General features: G+C 40.3%; 1 protein-coding gene across 1 annotated transcript in view; it reads left to right on the top strand.

The window, feature by feature from the left end:
• GRIN3A (glutamate ionotropic receptor NMDA type subunit 3A) overlaps positions 1-17,222 on the top strand; it is a 169,143-nt gene that overhangs the window by 103,958 nt on the left and 47,963 nt on the right. The window contains exons 4-5 of the mRNA XM_007089320.2: positions 9,309-9,454; positions 14,981-15,096. Coding sequence (XP_007089382.2) covers positions 9,309-9,454; positions 14,981-15,096 — 262 coding nt within the window. The remainder of the gene's footprint in view (positions 1-9,308; positions 9,455-14,980; positions 15,097-17,222) is intronic.

Here is a 17,222-nt window from a genome sequence, read left to right as displayed (position 1 = left end):
GCTACATGAAGTCTGCATCAAAAGGATGAGGACTGGAGGCACGTGGCAAAGAAGAGAATGAAATGAAGGAAGCATCTCCACGAGAGTGATCGGGTGTGTCACTGGCCAATTCTCATAACTTCAGGCCTGTGCAGACGGCTTCAATGGCACCTGCCCTGGAATTTAAGATTTAATTCAGAATTAGTCCCAGCATCATACGAATGCTTCAATTTGAAATTCTGTGACCAGAGCTTTTCGATTACTGGCCCTAAAAAGGACTTGTAGTTGCCGGGAACGTGCTGTTGGGACATTGATACTCCAAGCAGCTCGAAGTGAGATGTGCTGTCCAACTAAAGCCTAAATCTGTGCAGCGCCAGGAAGCCTGCAGAGATTTATCAGCCCCACTTCTGTTCATTCACCTGTGAATGTGGCATCCCTTAAATGATCGATGGGGTTTTAGAATGGAGTAAAGTTTCAAGTATGGGAATCAGTGAAATAGATCAATATTATCTATACCCTGGGCTGGCAAACATTTTCTGTTTGGGCCAGATAGTAATATGTGAGGCTTTGTGAAACCATAGTCTCTTTCACACCTACTCAACTCCACTGTTGTAGAACAAGAGTAGCTATAGACAATATGTAAATGAAGGGCATGGCTTTTGTTCCAATAAAACTTGATTTACAAAAGCAAGTAGCAGGCGGGAATTAGGCCATGCAGCATAGTTTGCTAACCTCTAGTTAGGGTTTGGATGCAATGACTCAGGTTGTCAGAAGGACCTGGACTAAACCTCATATAAATTAAACATGATGTCAGAGAATGATGTTGACTAGAGATTAGCTGACGTAACATAGACAGCTTCGGACTAAAAATCAAGAGAGGAAGTAAAATCCTTACATTTAAATGGAGAGCCCAGCTTTCGTAGAAGAAAATAGGATTAACATGGAAAAAAAGAATTACAACATAAAGTGTACTCAGTAATTCACATTAGAGAGAGACTGAGCGGGGCTCAGGAACATTGTTTCCAGCCTCAGTTTTCTGTATTCTGATGTTCTGAGCATGAGTAATAACTCCGTGAACACATATCCCTGTTTGCTGGGAGGAGTCTTGGTGGGTGTGCTCTTCCTTTGTAACAATCAGTAGTGACCTCTTTTGAAGAAGTGTCCAGTTTGCAATATAAATTATATGGCCACACCTATAATAACCAAAAGGACTTTGAAATTGTAGCATGTGTTATTTAAAGTTAAGCTTTAACTCCATGTGTTATTTAAAATTAAAACTTGGACAATAACACAAGTCTATAAAAGCAGAATGTAGTACTAGACAGGGTGAGAGCTGCAAGTCATACAGAGTCAGATTCAAATCTTAATTTATCACTTTCTGCTGGTCTTACACAATATGCACAATCTCCCTGAATCTTAACCCTTCAGAGGTAATAATAAATAATAAAAGTAACAATCTCATTACATTTAAATGTATTAGCATACAGTAAGTATATGAAAATATTCACTGTTATTATTATTATTATTATTATTATTATATTCAAATGGGTAGTTTGATTAGGTGGGGCATAGAGTCATCTCTCCTATACAGAAGATAGGCTTCAAGAGGAGTGATTTCCTTTTCTCTGAAAACTTCCAAGCAGAGACTTAATAGGCACTTAATAGTGATTTTATAAATAAAGCCTTGCTACTCCAACTGTGGTCCATGAACCAAGGGTCAGCATCAACTGGGATCTTGTTAGAAATGCAGACTCTTGGGGTGCCTGGGTGGCTCAGTTGGTTAAGCGTCTGACTCTTGATCACAGCTCAGGCCATGATCTCATGACTTCTCAAAATTACCTTGAAGGGTAGTGGTACCTAGGTGGCTCAGTCAGTTAAGCGTCTGACTTCGGCTCAGGTCATGATCTCACAGTTTGTGAGTTCAAGCCCCGTGTCAGGCTCTGTGCTGACAGCTCGGAGCCTGGAGCCTGCTTTGGATTCTGTCTCCCTCTCTCTCTCTCTGCCCTTCCCCCGCTCGTGTGTGTGTGTGTGTGTGTGTGTGTGTGCGCACGCACATACTCTCCCTCTCTCAAAAATAAATAAATGTTAAAAAAATTAAAAAAGAAAAAGAAATGCAAGCTCTCATGCTCCAACCTAGACATAGTGAATCAGAATCTACATCTTAAAGAAATTCCAGGTGGTGTGCTTAGCTTTGCTATAAAGGATTCAGAAATCAATGGATGATTACAGTAGGTGACTTTTAAAGCCCCTCTGAACTCTGAGATCACTCCATATTATAGAGGCCACAGGTTTTAAGTGGATAGAATTATGGCATGGGGAGGAGCTATGGTCTCAATAACTAGTTTATTCCATTCCACCAGGCAGGTTAAGAATTCCCCTCTCCACTCAATTCCAAAGGACATTAAACCAAGTCTAGTGACTACCTGCCATTTATTAAAGTACAATCTCAGAAGAATACAAATGTAGACCTTAAATGAAAATACCCACCATTAAGACTGTTTTTAAATCTAAAGCATCATATCTTCTTGAACATAGCCCCTTGATTATTCCTTGAGTTCGCTTCCATTTTGTTTTGAGCACTTCTCTGCTTTCTCCAAAACGCGTATCTGATTATTCTCCATGCAGGTGCTCTGCATAGAGTTCCATTAATGCTGAATAGGTCACATACAGATGGATAGTTTAACCTTTGATATTTCCCCAGGCCTGAAGAGGTTGAAACAAGTATAAACAGAACTGGAAGAGCTGGCAAGATATTTAGCTGAAACTTTAAAGAAATTTTTCTCTCTCTGGGACTTCCCAGTGATGGCTGTAACACAGCTCAGCTATCTTCCCTCCTTGATGCGGGCTTTCTGACATCCCTGGCTGTTTGAATTACACACCACATGGACACACAGGATGGACTGTGCTGGCCCATCGGTTGCATCCATTCTTAGATCCCTTTTCTGATTCCATTATTCTGTGACTGCTGAATAGCCCATTGTGTTTTCCCATTAGAATCGCACATGGAGAAATTTAAAAAGAATATATTGTTTCAGAAGAATTAAGATAAGAATTAAAAGGAAAAAAAATAATTTTTATGGGGAAAGACAACATGAAATGTGACAAAAGTATCAAGTTTGTAATGTGTCTAACCTAAGGGAATGTTAGATTAATAATGGTGATTTATGACACCAATCTTTGTCAGGCATCTGCTGTGTGCCAAGCACTATGTTTGTTGCATAACCATGATGATGATAATGATAATGATGATGACAGTAATAGTAGCTAACATTTGTTGACGACTTGTGACCATACAAATGAGATAGGCATGGGCCCTGCCCTTGTGGGAACTTACAAGCTAATAGGAAAAGCAGACATTGAACAAATAATTCCAAGTTTTATCAGTACTATGGCAGGGTATAGTGGGAGAGTGTTACAGGTGGCCTAATCTAGACTAAGGGTCAGTGAAAGCTTCTGTGGGGAAGCAATGTTTAAGAGTTAGCTACACAAAGGAAAGGTTGGGTTGAGGAGAAAGAGCATTCTGGGCAGAGTGAAGACTATGGACAAGAGCTCTGATCAAGCAAAAAGTATATGTTGGAAGAACTGAGAGAACTGACTAAAGCTTAGAGGACCAGGAAGAGAGTGAGGACATGAAACTGGAGAAGAGAAGGCAGAGAAAGGTTATGCAGAATCTCGGAGTTCTCATGAGGAGGCCAGTTTATCCCAAGGGCAATGGAGAGCCACTGAATAGGTGTTAATAAGCAAGTGAGTAATATGATCAGCTTTGGGCTCTAAGATTACTCTGACTGGACTGCAGGGGAAGAGAGGAAGTATGCAGGGGGCAGAAATGATGGTGGCTTGGCCCAGAAAGGTGGCAGTGTTTGTAAAACATCTCCAAAGTAGAGTAGGGCCCCTGTTGGGCTAATAAAATGCTTCCTCCCATTGGAGTCTGGTTATTTGTGTTAGTGTTGAAGGAACTTTCCTTTCATAGGCATTAGAGCCCCGTGAGGCAGATTCGGGAGCCCATTAGCAAAAGGCAACCCAAAAGGCATGGAAAAGAAGAAACACAAAGGGCTAGTTCTCCGCTGGAATATGAGCTTGGATCTGCTGGTTTGTGACTCTTTCACACAACATGGGAAGGAAAGAAGCACTGATGCGTTCAGTTTGTCTAGAAACAGTTTGTAGGCCATAAAAGTATTGTCACACGGAGTGATGTGCGAAAATGGACTTCTGAAAGGGATTCTTTTCATATATAAGACAAAAGTATTGAATTACTGACCTAACATCCCTTTACCTCTTAAAAGGAGGGTTCATTTTGAAAGCTGGAGTTGTAAGCTAGATTGTTAGCCCCTCTTGTGCTAAGTAGGACGACAAAGCCCTCGCTTCACTCTGGGTTCAAAGAAGAGTTATCAATCATTGGTCAAGCATTTTAATTGAGCAACTATACAATGAAAGTCATTGGAATACAGTGGTTAATCACACGTTTATCACACACAGCTTCCAGTCCAGTGAAGAAGCTGAAAATCTAGACACTAAACTGTCACACAATTTAATTTAAGAAGTGATCTGTGATAGCTTCTAGCAAAGAAAATTCTGTGTACTGTGAGGGCTTACAGAAGGAGGGTGTGGTGCATGCAGCAAGTTAGGGAAGTGAATGAACTTCCCTAGTTAGGGAAGTGAATGAACTGAGATGTCAGGCAGGTGGAGAGAAGTAGAGAAGTGATAGAGCAAGTTAATTTGACAAACGTATAGCACACCTGTTGGGTGCCAAGTGTCATATAGGTCACCGTGATATGCAAATGAATGAAACTCAGTCTGCACGTCAGGGGGGAAAGAACATGGGCTGAGTCATGCTAATTGCTAGCTGTGAGAATTAGATTGTCACTTTAACTGCCCAAACCTCAGCATCTTAATCTGTAAAACAAGAAAATCACATCAATCTTGCAGAATTATTGTGAGAATTAAAAATATTTAGAGCCCTTAGCTCACCGCCAGGCACTTAAGTCACAAGTTTTGTAATGACCACACTCTTGCCACACAAGAGTCATAGTATCAGAAGCAGTGTTCACATTGTTCAAAAAGTCACTGTTTTCCATCATACTGCCTACGTTCAAATCCATGTCTGAAATTTACTAGCTCTATGACCTTGGGCAAATAACAAACTATCTAATCAGTAGTGTCTTCATCTATAAAAGGAAGGAAATAAAAATACCTCATAAGTTTCTTGGGAGAACCAAAGGAAGTAATGCACAAGAAGAGTGGAAGATGGTTAAATAAACAGCTAGACTACATATTATATACATGCAAGGTGCTATACCAGCACAGATAAAGAGTAAACTGTTTATGGTTTTGTTCTAGAGAGGACGGTGAAGCTAGTTAAGACCAAAGATTTCAGATAGAAAGACTTGGTCTGGGCCTTAAAAAATGAGTAGGTGTTGAGCAGACAGAATGCTGTTAGCTTTGCCTTGCTCAAGCTACGGGGCTGCAGTTTGCAACTGTGAGAATGCCAAGAGGGGCCTAAGGCTTAAGGAGAATATTTTAAATGTGTATTGATTTATTTTGAGAAAGAGAGCATGCATGCAAGTGGGGGAGGTGCAGGGAGAGAGAAAATACCAAGCAGGCTCCGTGCTGTCAGCTAGGAGCCTGACACGGGGTTTAAACTCACGAAGTGTGAGATTATGACCTGAGCCGAAATCAAGAGTCAGATGCTTAGGTGCCCTGCAAATATTTTAAAAGACTAGTGAGTTTATTGTAATAAGCATCTTCTCTCCAGTTGCTGCCATGAGCCACAAGGCAGGTTAATAATAGCATGGGCTTCGGCAGTCGGTTAAGCATCCAACTTTGGCTCAGGTCATGATCTCGTGGTCCATGGGTTCGAGCCCCACATCGGGCTCTGTGCTGACAGCTTAGAGCCTGGACCCTGTTTCAGATTCTGTGTCTCCCTCTTTCTCTGACCCTCCCCTGTTCATGCTTTCTCTCTGTCTCAAAAATAAATGTTAAAAAAAATTTTTTAAAAAGGGGGGGGGGGCGCCTGGGTGGCTCAGTCGGTTAAGCATGGGCTTCGGAATCAGACAGGCTTGGGTTCTAACTCAGTCCCTTCTGCTTGTAACTGTGTGATCTTATGCCAGTTACTTTGCTTCTCTAAGCTTCATTTCACTGATCTTTAAAAAGGAAGTAATAGGGGCGCCTTGGTGGCTCAGTTGGTTAAGCATCCAACTTCAGCACAGGTCATGATCTCACGGTTTGTGAGTTTGAGTCCTGAGTCAGGCTCTGTGCTGACAGCTCAGAGAACTGGGTTTCAGATTCTATTGTCTCCCTCTCTCTGCCCCTCCTCCACTCTCTCTCTCTCTCTCTCTCTAAAAAATGAATAAATGTTAAAAAAAATTTTAAGGAAGTAATAATAGTGCCCCCTTCATGAAGCTGCTATGAGGAATAAACAAGATAATGCATGTAAAACATGTTTGGCACATAATAAATATTCAGTAAATATTAGCTACTGTTATTGTTGGTGCCTCGTTAAGGTTATGCTGGCAGAGAACATTAGAATTTGTTTAGTGTGTGGACAGTTACATTAAACACATGCCTTATGCTTTATCACCTACTCAACAGTGGGATCTGCAAAATATAACATAAACCACCACATTCCCCTATGTGGGAATGATTGCGGGTTTTTACCTCTGTGGCCCCAATAACTTTGAAAGTCATACAAAGTAGGCCCTCAATAAATGTTGAATAAATTAGTGAGGAATTTGTTTCACTGATCATAAAATAAACTTTTTTCTAGTTATAGACATGAGGCATACTTCTGTAAGTCTATAAATAAATAAGTACCCCTGTAATTTCACCAGCAATGGGACGACCATTGTTAGTATCTTGATACATTTTCTTCCAAAGTGTGTGTGTGTATGTGTGTGTGTAACATATATGATGTATGTTGAGGATCACAACATTTAAAGTAACTATATAGATATTTAATTTGATCATACCATACAAAAGCTTTTTCTCCATTTGTCATATGAGCATTTGTATTGTTTTATTAAATATGCTTCAAGGGCATCTGGGTGGTTCAAAGGCAATTCAGTCGGTTGAATATCCAACTCTTGATTTTGGCTCAGCTCATGATCCCAGGGTCATTGGATTGAGCCCCATCCCAAACTCCATGAGCATGGAGCCTGCTTAAGATTCTCTCTCTCTCTCTCTCTCTCTCTCTCTCTCTTTCCTTCTTAATCTCGATCTCAATCTCTATCTCTCCCTCTGCCCCTCTCCCAGCTCATGATCTCTCTCTCCATATATATATATATATATGCTTTAAAACATGATTATACATTGCATAATATCCTATAAGGATGGCCATGTAATTTGTTTATTATTTATTTTATTGCCATATTGTTAGATTTTTATCATGTTACAAAACTAATTCATCTTAAATATAAGTTGTTACCATATTTAGTGAGTCCTTAACCTTTTGGCATTATTGACAACTTGAAAACCTAATTTATTAAAAAATAAATAAAACTGTAAAAAAAAAAAAAAGAGGGGTGCCTGGGTGGCTCAGTTGGTTAACTGTCCATCTCTTTATTTTGGCTCAAGTCATGATCTCATGGTTCATGAGTTCAAGCCCCGTGTGGGCCTCTGTACTGACAATGTGGAGCCTGCTTGGGATTCTCTCTCTCTACCCCTTCCCTGCTTGTGTTCTCTCTCTTTCTCTTTCTCTGGCTCTCTCAAAATAAACTTAAAAAAAAAAAGAAACTGTATTATTTTCTTCATCAAAGAAAATTACCTATTTAAATAAAATGCTGCCTGGGGCACCTGGGTGGTTCAGTCAGTAAAGCAATCAACTCTGGCTCAGGTCATGACCTCACGGCTCGTGGGTTCGAGCCCCATGTTGGGCTCTGTGCTGACAGCTCAGAGCCCAGATCCTGCTTCAGATTCTGTGTCTCCCTCTCTCTCTACCCCTCACCCGCTAGTGCTTTGTCTCTCTGTTTCTCAAAAATAAATAAACATTAAAAAAATTATTAAAAAAAATAAAATAAAATGCTGCCTACAATTTCAGGAGTTTTATAAACTTCATGAAGCCCAACCATGGATTCTCGTCCCAGGACTTCATGTCAGAATCAATAATATCAAATATATTAACATGAAGCAGAACAAAAAGTACGGGAACTATAATTTAACAGTTGTGGAGAAGTATCATCTCTAAAATACTGCTGACTACAGGATATTCAACTATTTTTATAACGTGGCCCAATCCCAGTTCAATCTTATATTGGAAATAATCTTAAATTTAGATGCTACATTAATACTTCTGTACAACTTTCATGAAAAATAGTGTTGCACGTGCTGTATCTTTATTATCCTTGGTGACAGAAAGCCTCTGCAGAGCTCCTGGGGTGCTACTTCTCCCCACTGCAAGGTTGTGCACTGTATTAGTGTGAGAACTATAATAGTGTGTCTACCCCTGCTCCCCTTCTCCTCTGTGGCTCCTAACTGTCCCACATCCCATTCCATTTGAGCAAGTATACAGCATGATTCAGCACTGAAAAATACAGTTATCTAAAGGAAAGAGATAATTTCATAATTATACCAAATATAAATTCAACAAACCTAAAATATAGCATAAAACAGATAAACAGATGTATTCACTGCTTTGGATCGGGCATATTTCAATCTCAAGATCCAAGGGTTTTTTGTTGTTGTTGTTGTTGTTGTTGTTGTTGTTGTTGTTGTTAAAAATTTTTTTAACATTTATTTATTTTTGAGAGAGAGAGCATGAGCAGGAGATGGCCAGAGAGAGAGGGAGACACAGAATCCGAAGCATCCTCTGGGCTCTGAGCTGCCAGCACGGAGCCCAACGCAAGGCTTGAACCCACGAACCGTGAGATCTTGACCTGAGCCAAAGTCAGATGCTTAACCAACTGAGCCACCCAAGCACCCCTCAAGATGCAAGGTTTTATCTTGGCCTTTGTGTAGTTCTAACCAAGGAGCACAACCTTTAATTTATTATCTTTATACCTTTGTCTGATATGCAATTTGTAATAGGCTGACTCCACATGCCAGTTTATACAGTGTCTGAAGAATTTTGATAGGTTCTCAACATAAAGTAAAAAATTGTTTTATGTCCGTTGTTTCCATACATTTGCTTCTGAAGTTGGAACAATTACTTATGTGAAAGCTAGGATATGAAAGAGCAGGTACGTATCTGCACATTTCTATGTACATGTTAATGACGATGTGTGTTTGGAAAATTCTAAATCACTATTAGGTCCCAAAGAATGATGGAAGAAGAAAATTTTGAAAACAATTCTAAGAATAATTGATATTAAATATCTTTTTTTTTTCCTCCCTCATAGCTACATCATCCCTCTCAAGGCTTCCGCTTTGGAACTGTCCGGGAAAGCAGTGCTGAAGATTATGTGAGGCAAAGCTTCCCAGAGATGCATGAGTATATGAGAAGGTACAACGTCCCAGCTACCCCTGATGGAGTGGAGTTTTTGAAGTGAGTGTCAACCTCTTGGGTTCAAAAAGTTCTCACTGAAAGAGAAGTCTTAGCTACCAATATATATAGTATGTGTTGGTTTTTTAAAATGACAGCTAAATATACCCACTGTGTGTTCAGTAATGCCTCACACTGTGTGAGATTGAGAAGGCAGTATGGAATAGTGTGCATTTAATTATGTGACCTAGATTACTAGTTACCTGCATAGTCCCCAGTTGGCGGTAGCTTTGCTCAAAGTGCCAGTGGGGTCATTAGCGTAGCAGATGGTGGGGGAAGTAAATGTTGGCTTGACATCACCGAGGAAACAATGGTGCTGAAATGATCAAACAGTCAGGGAATGTGGCCAGAGGATAAAGTGTCCCAAGGCAACCCTTTCCTGCACGGTGAATCTCTAAGCCCATGGACTGTCTCCTTTGGCCATAAGGAAATGGAATTTATCTTAGAGATTTCCTGTAGAAAGGAAATAAGATAAAAGGCAATGATTCCCATGCCTGCATTCTTCTCATCAGAATTTATGAGAAGCAATCAAGAGCAATCACATTGCCATGGCAGATTATCAGAGCCTGTAATTCAACGAAGCTGAATGCAAAGGAGGATGGTGCAGTTAGGGATTCGCTCATGTAGTCTGCCTGGGAGAAGGGGATGAATGGCTCCTGATAGGCACCACAGCATGAGGGTGAGCAGTCCCATCTCCCTTGTGCCTGATGGTCTCAGGACAATGACATACATTCAAGCCTCCAACCCCTAAAATTGTGCTGCCCAGGAAACTGGTTTATCTATGGTCAACCACAGTAATCCTCCCAATGGATGAAAGGACTTGCCACTTCAAATTCTCTTTTAAGGAAGAAGGGAAATAGGGGCACCTGGGTGGCTCAGTCAATTAAGCATCTGACTTTAGCTCAGGTCATGATCTTAGAGTTTGTGAGTTTAAGCCCCACATCAGGCTTCCTGCTGTCAGTGCAGAGCCCACCTCAGATCCTCTGCCCCTCCCCTGCTCATTCTCTCTCTTTCTCTCTCCCCCCCCAGAATAAATTAATTTTTTAAAAAAAGAAGAGAAATAAATAAATAGCTTCATGGGACATAAGGGCTTTATGTTTCTCAAGAACTCTGGTGACAGGCCCCTAAAACTACTTACAGACATTTTACAGAGTCTAGAGAGGAAGCCTTAGGTTCTCAGATTTATAACATTCTGTAGGGTGTGTAAGCACTAGGAAATGGCACTATCAGTTTTGCAAGAACACTAAAATGTTAGAGTCCATCTGTAACACAGAGTGTAGTGCTCCTTTGCCTTCCAGCCCTTCTTCAGTACTCTTCTGTACTTCAAGCAAATTCATGGCTGAGAGAGTAAGATGTCAGGGAGATGGCAGTGGCTCCCAGCTAGGTAGTAATCTGACAAACTGGGCTCTTTTGGCAGTGTGAAAGAGCAAGATGAGCCACTACTGTGGCAGTCCCCAGGTCCACTTGACTCAAGCTATTCATTTATTCTGGAAGCTTCACCTGAGAAGGCCCTGGTGCTCAGAGTTGTCTCCACTCTAGTCTGGAGAGATGAACTCGTTAGAAAAGCAGGTACACAACTGACACATGAAAAAATGCTCAACATCACTCATCATCACGGAAATACAAATCGAAACCACAATGAGATGCCACCTCATACCTGTCAAAATGGCTAACGTTAACAACTCAGGCAACAACAGATGTTGCAAAAATGTGGAGAAAGAGGATCTCTTTTGCACTGCTGGTGGGAATGCAAGCTAGTACAGCCACTCTGGAAAACAATATGGAGGTTTCTCAAAAAATTAAAAATAGAACTACCCTACGACCCCACAGTTGCACTACTAGGTATTTATCCAAAGGATACAGGTCCTGTTTCGAAGGGGCACATACACCCCAATGTTTATAGCAGCGCTGTCAACAATATCCAAAGTATGGAAAGAGACCAAATGTCCATCAATGGATGAATAGATAAAGAAGATGTGGTATATATATACAATGGAGTATTACTTGGCAATCAAAAAGAATGAAATCTTGGGGCACGTGGGTGGCTCAGTCAGTTGAGCATCCGACTTCAGCTCAGGTCATGATCTCACAGTTTTGTGGGTTCGAGCCCCGTGTTGGGCTCCATGCTGACAGCATAGAGCTTAGAGCCTGCTCCTAATTCTGTGTCTCCCTCTCTCTCTGCTCCTCCCCTGCTCATGGTCTGTCTCTCTCTCCTTCAAAAAATAAATAAAAAGACATTAAAAAAAATTAAAAAAAAAAAAGAATGAAATCTTGCCATTTGCAACTACGTGGATGGAACTAGAGGGTATTATGCTAAGTGAAATTAGTCAATCAGAGAAAGATAAATATCATATGACTTCACTCATATGAGGACTTTAAGATACAAAACAGATGAACATAAAGGAAGCAAAAATAATATAAAAACAGGGAGGGGGACAGAACATAAGAGACTGTTAAATAGAGCACAAACAGAGGGTTACTGGAGGGGGTGGGTGGGGGATGGGCTAAATGGGTAAGGGGCATTAAGGAATCTACTCATAGATTATATATAGCTATATATATATAATAATCTATATATAATATATCTATATTATATATAGATAATGTATATAATTATATATAATATAATCTATATATATATAGATTATATATAGCAAATCATTGTTGCACTATATGCTAACTAATTTGGGTGTTAAATAAATGAATGAATAAATAAATAAATAAATGAAAAGCAGGCACAGATGAAGACACTGAGACCTTAAAGAAGCAACTTGTCCATGGTAATCTAACTAGCAAGTGGCAGAGTCTGGATTAGAACCAGGTGCCTAGAATCCAATCACTGCTGCAGGCCAGTCTAGGAACCATAACAGAAAAGCAGGTCCTTGATATTCAAAGAATAGTCCATGTTCCAGCAACATCCATGTTCCAGTTAGCACTTAGGAGTTTGTGAGAAATGCAGACAGTCAGATCCCATCTCAGAAACTGCATTTTAATAAGCTCCCCCCCAGGTGGTTCGCCGATGGAGGTAGGTGAAATTGTTATACAGGCAGAATTTACCATTAATGCCCTCTGACTCCTTATCTTTGGGCTTCTCTCTCCACTTTTGGCCCAGTCACTGGGTATGCTCTCGGCCACGACTCCAAGAAATCACAGTCCTTGTATTACCGCCCCCGCCCCAATATCCCAGAGCCCTGACCTGCAGAACACATCCTCTAGAGTCACCTATAGTATATGTATTATTGTCGTGTATGTATTATTTTGTGGTGTGGGTATTATTAAGTGAACTCTCAAAAAGACAGCAGGATTCTATAATGGGAAAAACAACCAAGGGCCCTGCCAACTGTAAGGATGATTCAGCCAGTCTAGAAGCTGCTTATACCTGGATCACACCCAGCCACATCCTCACAGTGATTCAGGGCCCCATGGGAGTCTGCGAGCTAATTGCTTCTTGCCTTCCTGTGCCATAGACACCTGTCATAACTAACTCCACTTTGCAGTCCAAAATCAAGAGTAATTATTTAAGGATACCACTGAGACTGGACCTCAGCAATTACTGGTTAGAAAAACTGAACCCCAATTTTTTTCTATTGTTATTGCTACCTAAAATATTTGCAGAGTGTTGGTAAATGGTAACTTGTTGCTGTGTAGCTCCCAAGGTACATTCTGTTTCTGTGGCAGTAAAACTTTTATTGGAGAAACATCTTTCAGCTTGATTTTTATTTTATTGCCAAGATTCCATTAAGGTTCCTCATCATCAGCTCCTAGGAGACAGTTCACATCCTCAACCCTTCCTGAAGCTTCCCACAGCTGTGGAGCTGAGAGATGTTTTTTTATTTTGGTTAACGTTAAAGACAGTCCTCATTGCGACTTAAATCCAATACCCCTGGAAAAGGGAATGCATTCTGAATAAGCTGTTCACTTCCTGGAAGAGTAAAAAGAGGAAGCAGTGGTCATTGGCATTAAGAAGGGAAGTTGATCTGTTTACTCTGTGTCCATGTAAATATGTACTTCCTTCCCACTGATGAATCTTAGAGGGGTCTATGGGTGTCTTTTGCTTTTAGATTTTTGATGGGCCCTAGCCATGTTCTATTCTGAGTTTGAGGCCACTCCACTATACCGAATTCCAATAGACTCATCTTTGGCTCTAAGAGAGGAATGATGAGCCCAGATGGAATAGAGAAGGGTTGTTCTCTTTGCCAAAATGGTTGGACAGCCCTGAGGGTCGGAAAGCCTTTCTCAAATGGATGTATGTCCTATAACTTTCCAAAAAGGATTTGAGGTGACTGAAAACAAGAGTCATTGCATACACTGTAAATAGTTACTTTGGAAACTCCTCCTTCCTTGCCTCCTTTCTAAATGGGAACTCATCCAATGCTCAAACATCTTCCTCTTCCTCTGCACCATCTCTGTGCCTACATTCAAAAAATGGGGAGAACACATGAAGAATGCACAAGGTATCTGTTCTTGAGCCCAGTCCACGTCTGATTCACTGGTACAGGCCAGGGACACCTACCTTAAATGATTCTTGCCTGAACCACCTCCTAGGATGGGAGTGAAACGTGATTCTCTGGAGATATATTAATAAAGCAGATCACTGAGATCTATTACCTGTGCTTCCCCTCCCTATTTATTGAATGCTAGCTCATGGGCTTTAAAGAGACCTCAACCATCTTTTCCCTAGGAGTGCCAGATCTCATATTTGTATTTCCTTAATATGTATTCCTAAATATGAAATGATGTCTGATCTCTGAAGAATATGATAGTGATCATAACAGAAAGAAATAAAATTTTCCATATATTGATTAATGAGACCACCTGGTTCCAACACTTGCTAGCTATGTAACCTGGATCAACCTGCATGCAACCTGGACTTTGACTCTCTGAGCCTTGTCATCTGCTAGAATGGGATAATACCAACCACTTCAGAGTCATTATGAGTGATATAGGGTGCAGAGAATAATAAATACCATGTCTCACACAAAGGAGTCATTCAGTTAATGTAAGAGAAATGAACCGTGGGGCACCTGGGTGGTCAGTCAGTTAAGAGTCCAGCTCTTAGTTTTGGCTCAGCTCATGGTCTCAAGGTTCATGAGTTCGAGTCCTGTGTAAGGCTCCACGCTAACAGTGCAGAGCCTGCTAGGGATTCTTTCTCCCTCTTTCTCTCTCTTCCCCTCCCCTGCTTGTGCTCTCTCTCTTTCTCAAAGTAAATAAATTAATTTAAAAAAGAGAGAGAAATGAACCTTTCCCTTTAATTCACAGTCGCTCTGGCTTTGTTGTTGGATTTAGTAGTAATAAAAGGAAATGGTAGATAAACCATTGGAAAGATGTCATGCTGTCTTAGAAGAGTATCTGTTTCCCCTGCTCTGTTCTCTATGGGTCAGGGAGTTGTCAACAGGCTGAGTCAGCAGCTACCTAGATTGGGCTGCCCTTTGTGTCCAGGTTTCTGTCCCCTAAACAAAAACCAGCTGTCAACCTTTCTGTCCATTAATGAATCATTTTTCTCTTTTCTTCTCTTGGTCTTAAATATAGGAATGATCCAGAGAAACTAGACGCCTTCATCATGGACAAAGCCCTTCTGGATTATGAAGTGTCAATAGATGCTGACTGCAAACTTCTAACAGTGGGGAAGCCATTTGCTATAGAAGGTATTAGCCAGTCACTCTCGATTCCCTTTAACACAGGATGTGCTCAGTTTGCCAACCTCGCAAGTCAGAAACGCAAAAGTCAGAGGCAAAATGCTATTCATCTTCCCTTGTTTTCATTTTCAGCTCATAAGCACTTAGCTATTAAGTTGCTGAACTTAGGAATTTATTTTTCACCTACCCCACAAAAATTTATTTGCCCAATTACTAAAAAAACAACAACAAAAAACATTGCTGTTACCCAAATGATGTTGCTTCAGATTATCTGAGAGGGGTGGCAAGCTGACAGTGTAACAATTTTCATTTAACCTGTTTTTTCTTATGACCAAATCCTTTAATGAATCCGGCACAAAACTAGAATGATTGCATTCTACAACTGGAAGGACCTCAGTGTTGATTTACTCTAATCTACTTGTTTTATCCACAAGAAAATCCAGGGACATTACATCATTTTTACATAATCACACAATTAAATGATTATCCTGGAATAATCGTCTAAACCTCCTGGTTCCTAAACACATGCTTTTCCACTAGCTGGGAAAACAATAAAAAGAAATCTCCTTCTGTACCTTAGGAACCTTTAAGAGTCCTAAACAAAACCTTGTTTGGGACCTCAGTTTTGCCTTTCTCCCCACTGGCGGCAAATTTTGGCTCCCAACATGATCAACCAATCAGTCAAACTTCAGAACCAAAGAAGGATTGCTTTGTCAGTCTCTCCTTTCATTCTGGACAGCAGTTGATACATGGAGCTGATAGTTTGAACCAGCAAATTTCACATCTCCCAATTCCCAGCTTCCCTTCTCTGACAGTACATGCTGGCTCTCAAGACAGCCATGCTCACTTGTCAGAAAACACTTTGACTTGAAACAGTCCCATGGGGGTGCACAAGCCCTATTTCCAGAAAACTCTTCTTTCCTATATGTTAACTAGTGTATCAAAACTATTCTGATTCCAATTTCCCAGCCACAGTTGGTTTCTGTCTTCCCTAAACGTATCAGCAAATTTTTTACTTCAGTCTTTGTTTTTGTGATGAATGAGAATGTAAGAGCTGATGCTGTTTCTTCAAGCTTCTCCTAAGAGAAATCAATCTTTTCTCCAAGCAAAATGACCTCCACCTGAACCAGGGATAGAACTCAAGAAGAGAGAGATTTAGTGGTAGTTGTCTTCGCTTAAAACTACAATCTGAAATAGCAAAGTCTGAAAAAAAAAAAAAAAGAAAAGAAAAGAAAAAAAGAAAAAGAAAACCAAGAAACCAAAAGAACATTTATTATATAAACCCATTTTGACGTAACAATGGAAAAAAATCCCATTTTTTGTGGCATCTGGGGATATGGAAGGGATGTTAGATTTTTTTTTTCTGTCCTAGATGCACTGGGTAATTGAGGTCCCTTCTGCCTTTAGTAGCTACTAACAATGAATCATTTGTAGCGGGCATAAGAATGAGGGACTCCATTCTCCACCTTTGTCTTCAGGGTGCAACCCTATCTTGTCAAAAGACAGTGGTGAGATGGCTTTTTGCCTCTGCTAGACCCCAGTGCCAGATGCCACACAATTAACTCCCCACTGGTTTCCTGTTTACATTTCCATCTGTGCTCCTGAGACTTAGTGTCTTACAGTTCCCATCATCTCCACATACCACATTGTTTTCAAAGGGGATGAGGACAAAATGGCGCATGAAGAGCTCTCTCTGCAAGAGAACAGAAAGACTACAGATTTGAATAGAAAACATTCTCATCATTGTTGGTTTATTTTAAAAGGAAAAAAAAAAAACATTGCTGGTTTAGTCTGGATGAGGTGCAAATCAGAAAATTTAATTCAGTACTGCCCCTGCCAACAAGTTCACAGCTTACAAACAGAACTTGGTAAAACACAAAGGGAGGATACTTCTAAGTTACAAAAAATGGTGTGATCAAGATACTAGTAAAAGTCTTGATTGCTGCTTTAAAAAAAAATTAATCTCCTAACTTTTTAGGGAATATTTCTCTCAATGCAATTTTAAAAAATATTATATGCTTTAAGAACATATATGTTTCTTGAACTTATAAAGATGTGGACTTATTAATTAATCAGACCTTATAGTTATATAAAAATGTCATGAAAGCAATTTATGACCAATTCTTACCCTTTTA

Source organism: Panthera tigris, chromosome D4 (assembly GCF_018350195.1).
Source record: "Panthera tigris isolate Pti1 chromosome D4, P.tigris_Pti1_mat1.1, whole genome shotgun sequence".
NCBI classification, from domain to species: domain Eukaryota; kingdom Metazoa; phylum Chordata; class Mammalia; order Carnivora; family Felidae; genus Panthera; species Panthera tigris.
Note: the sequence above shows the minus strand (reverse complement) of the source record. Positions and strands in the feature narration are given on the sequence as shown.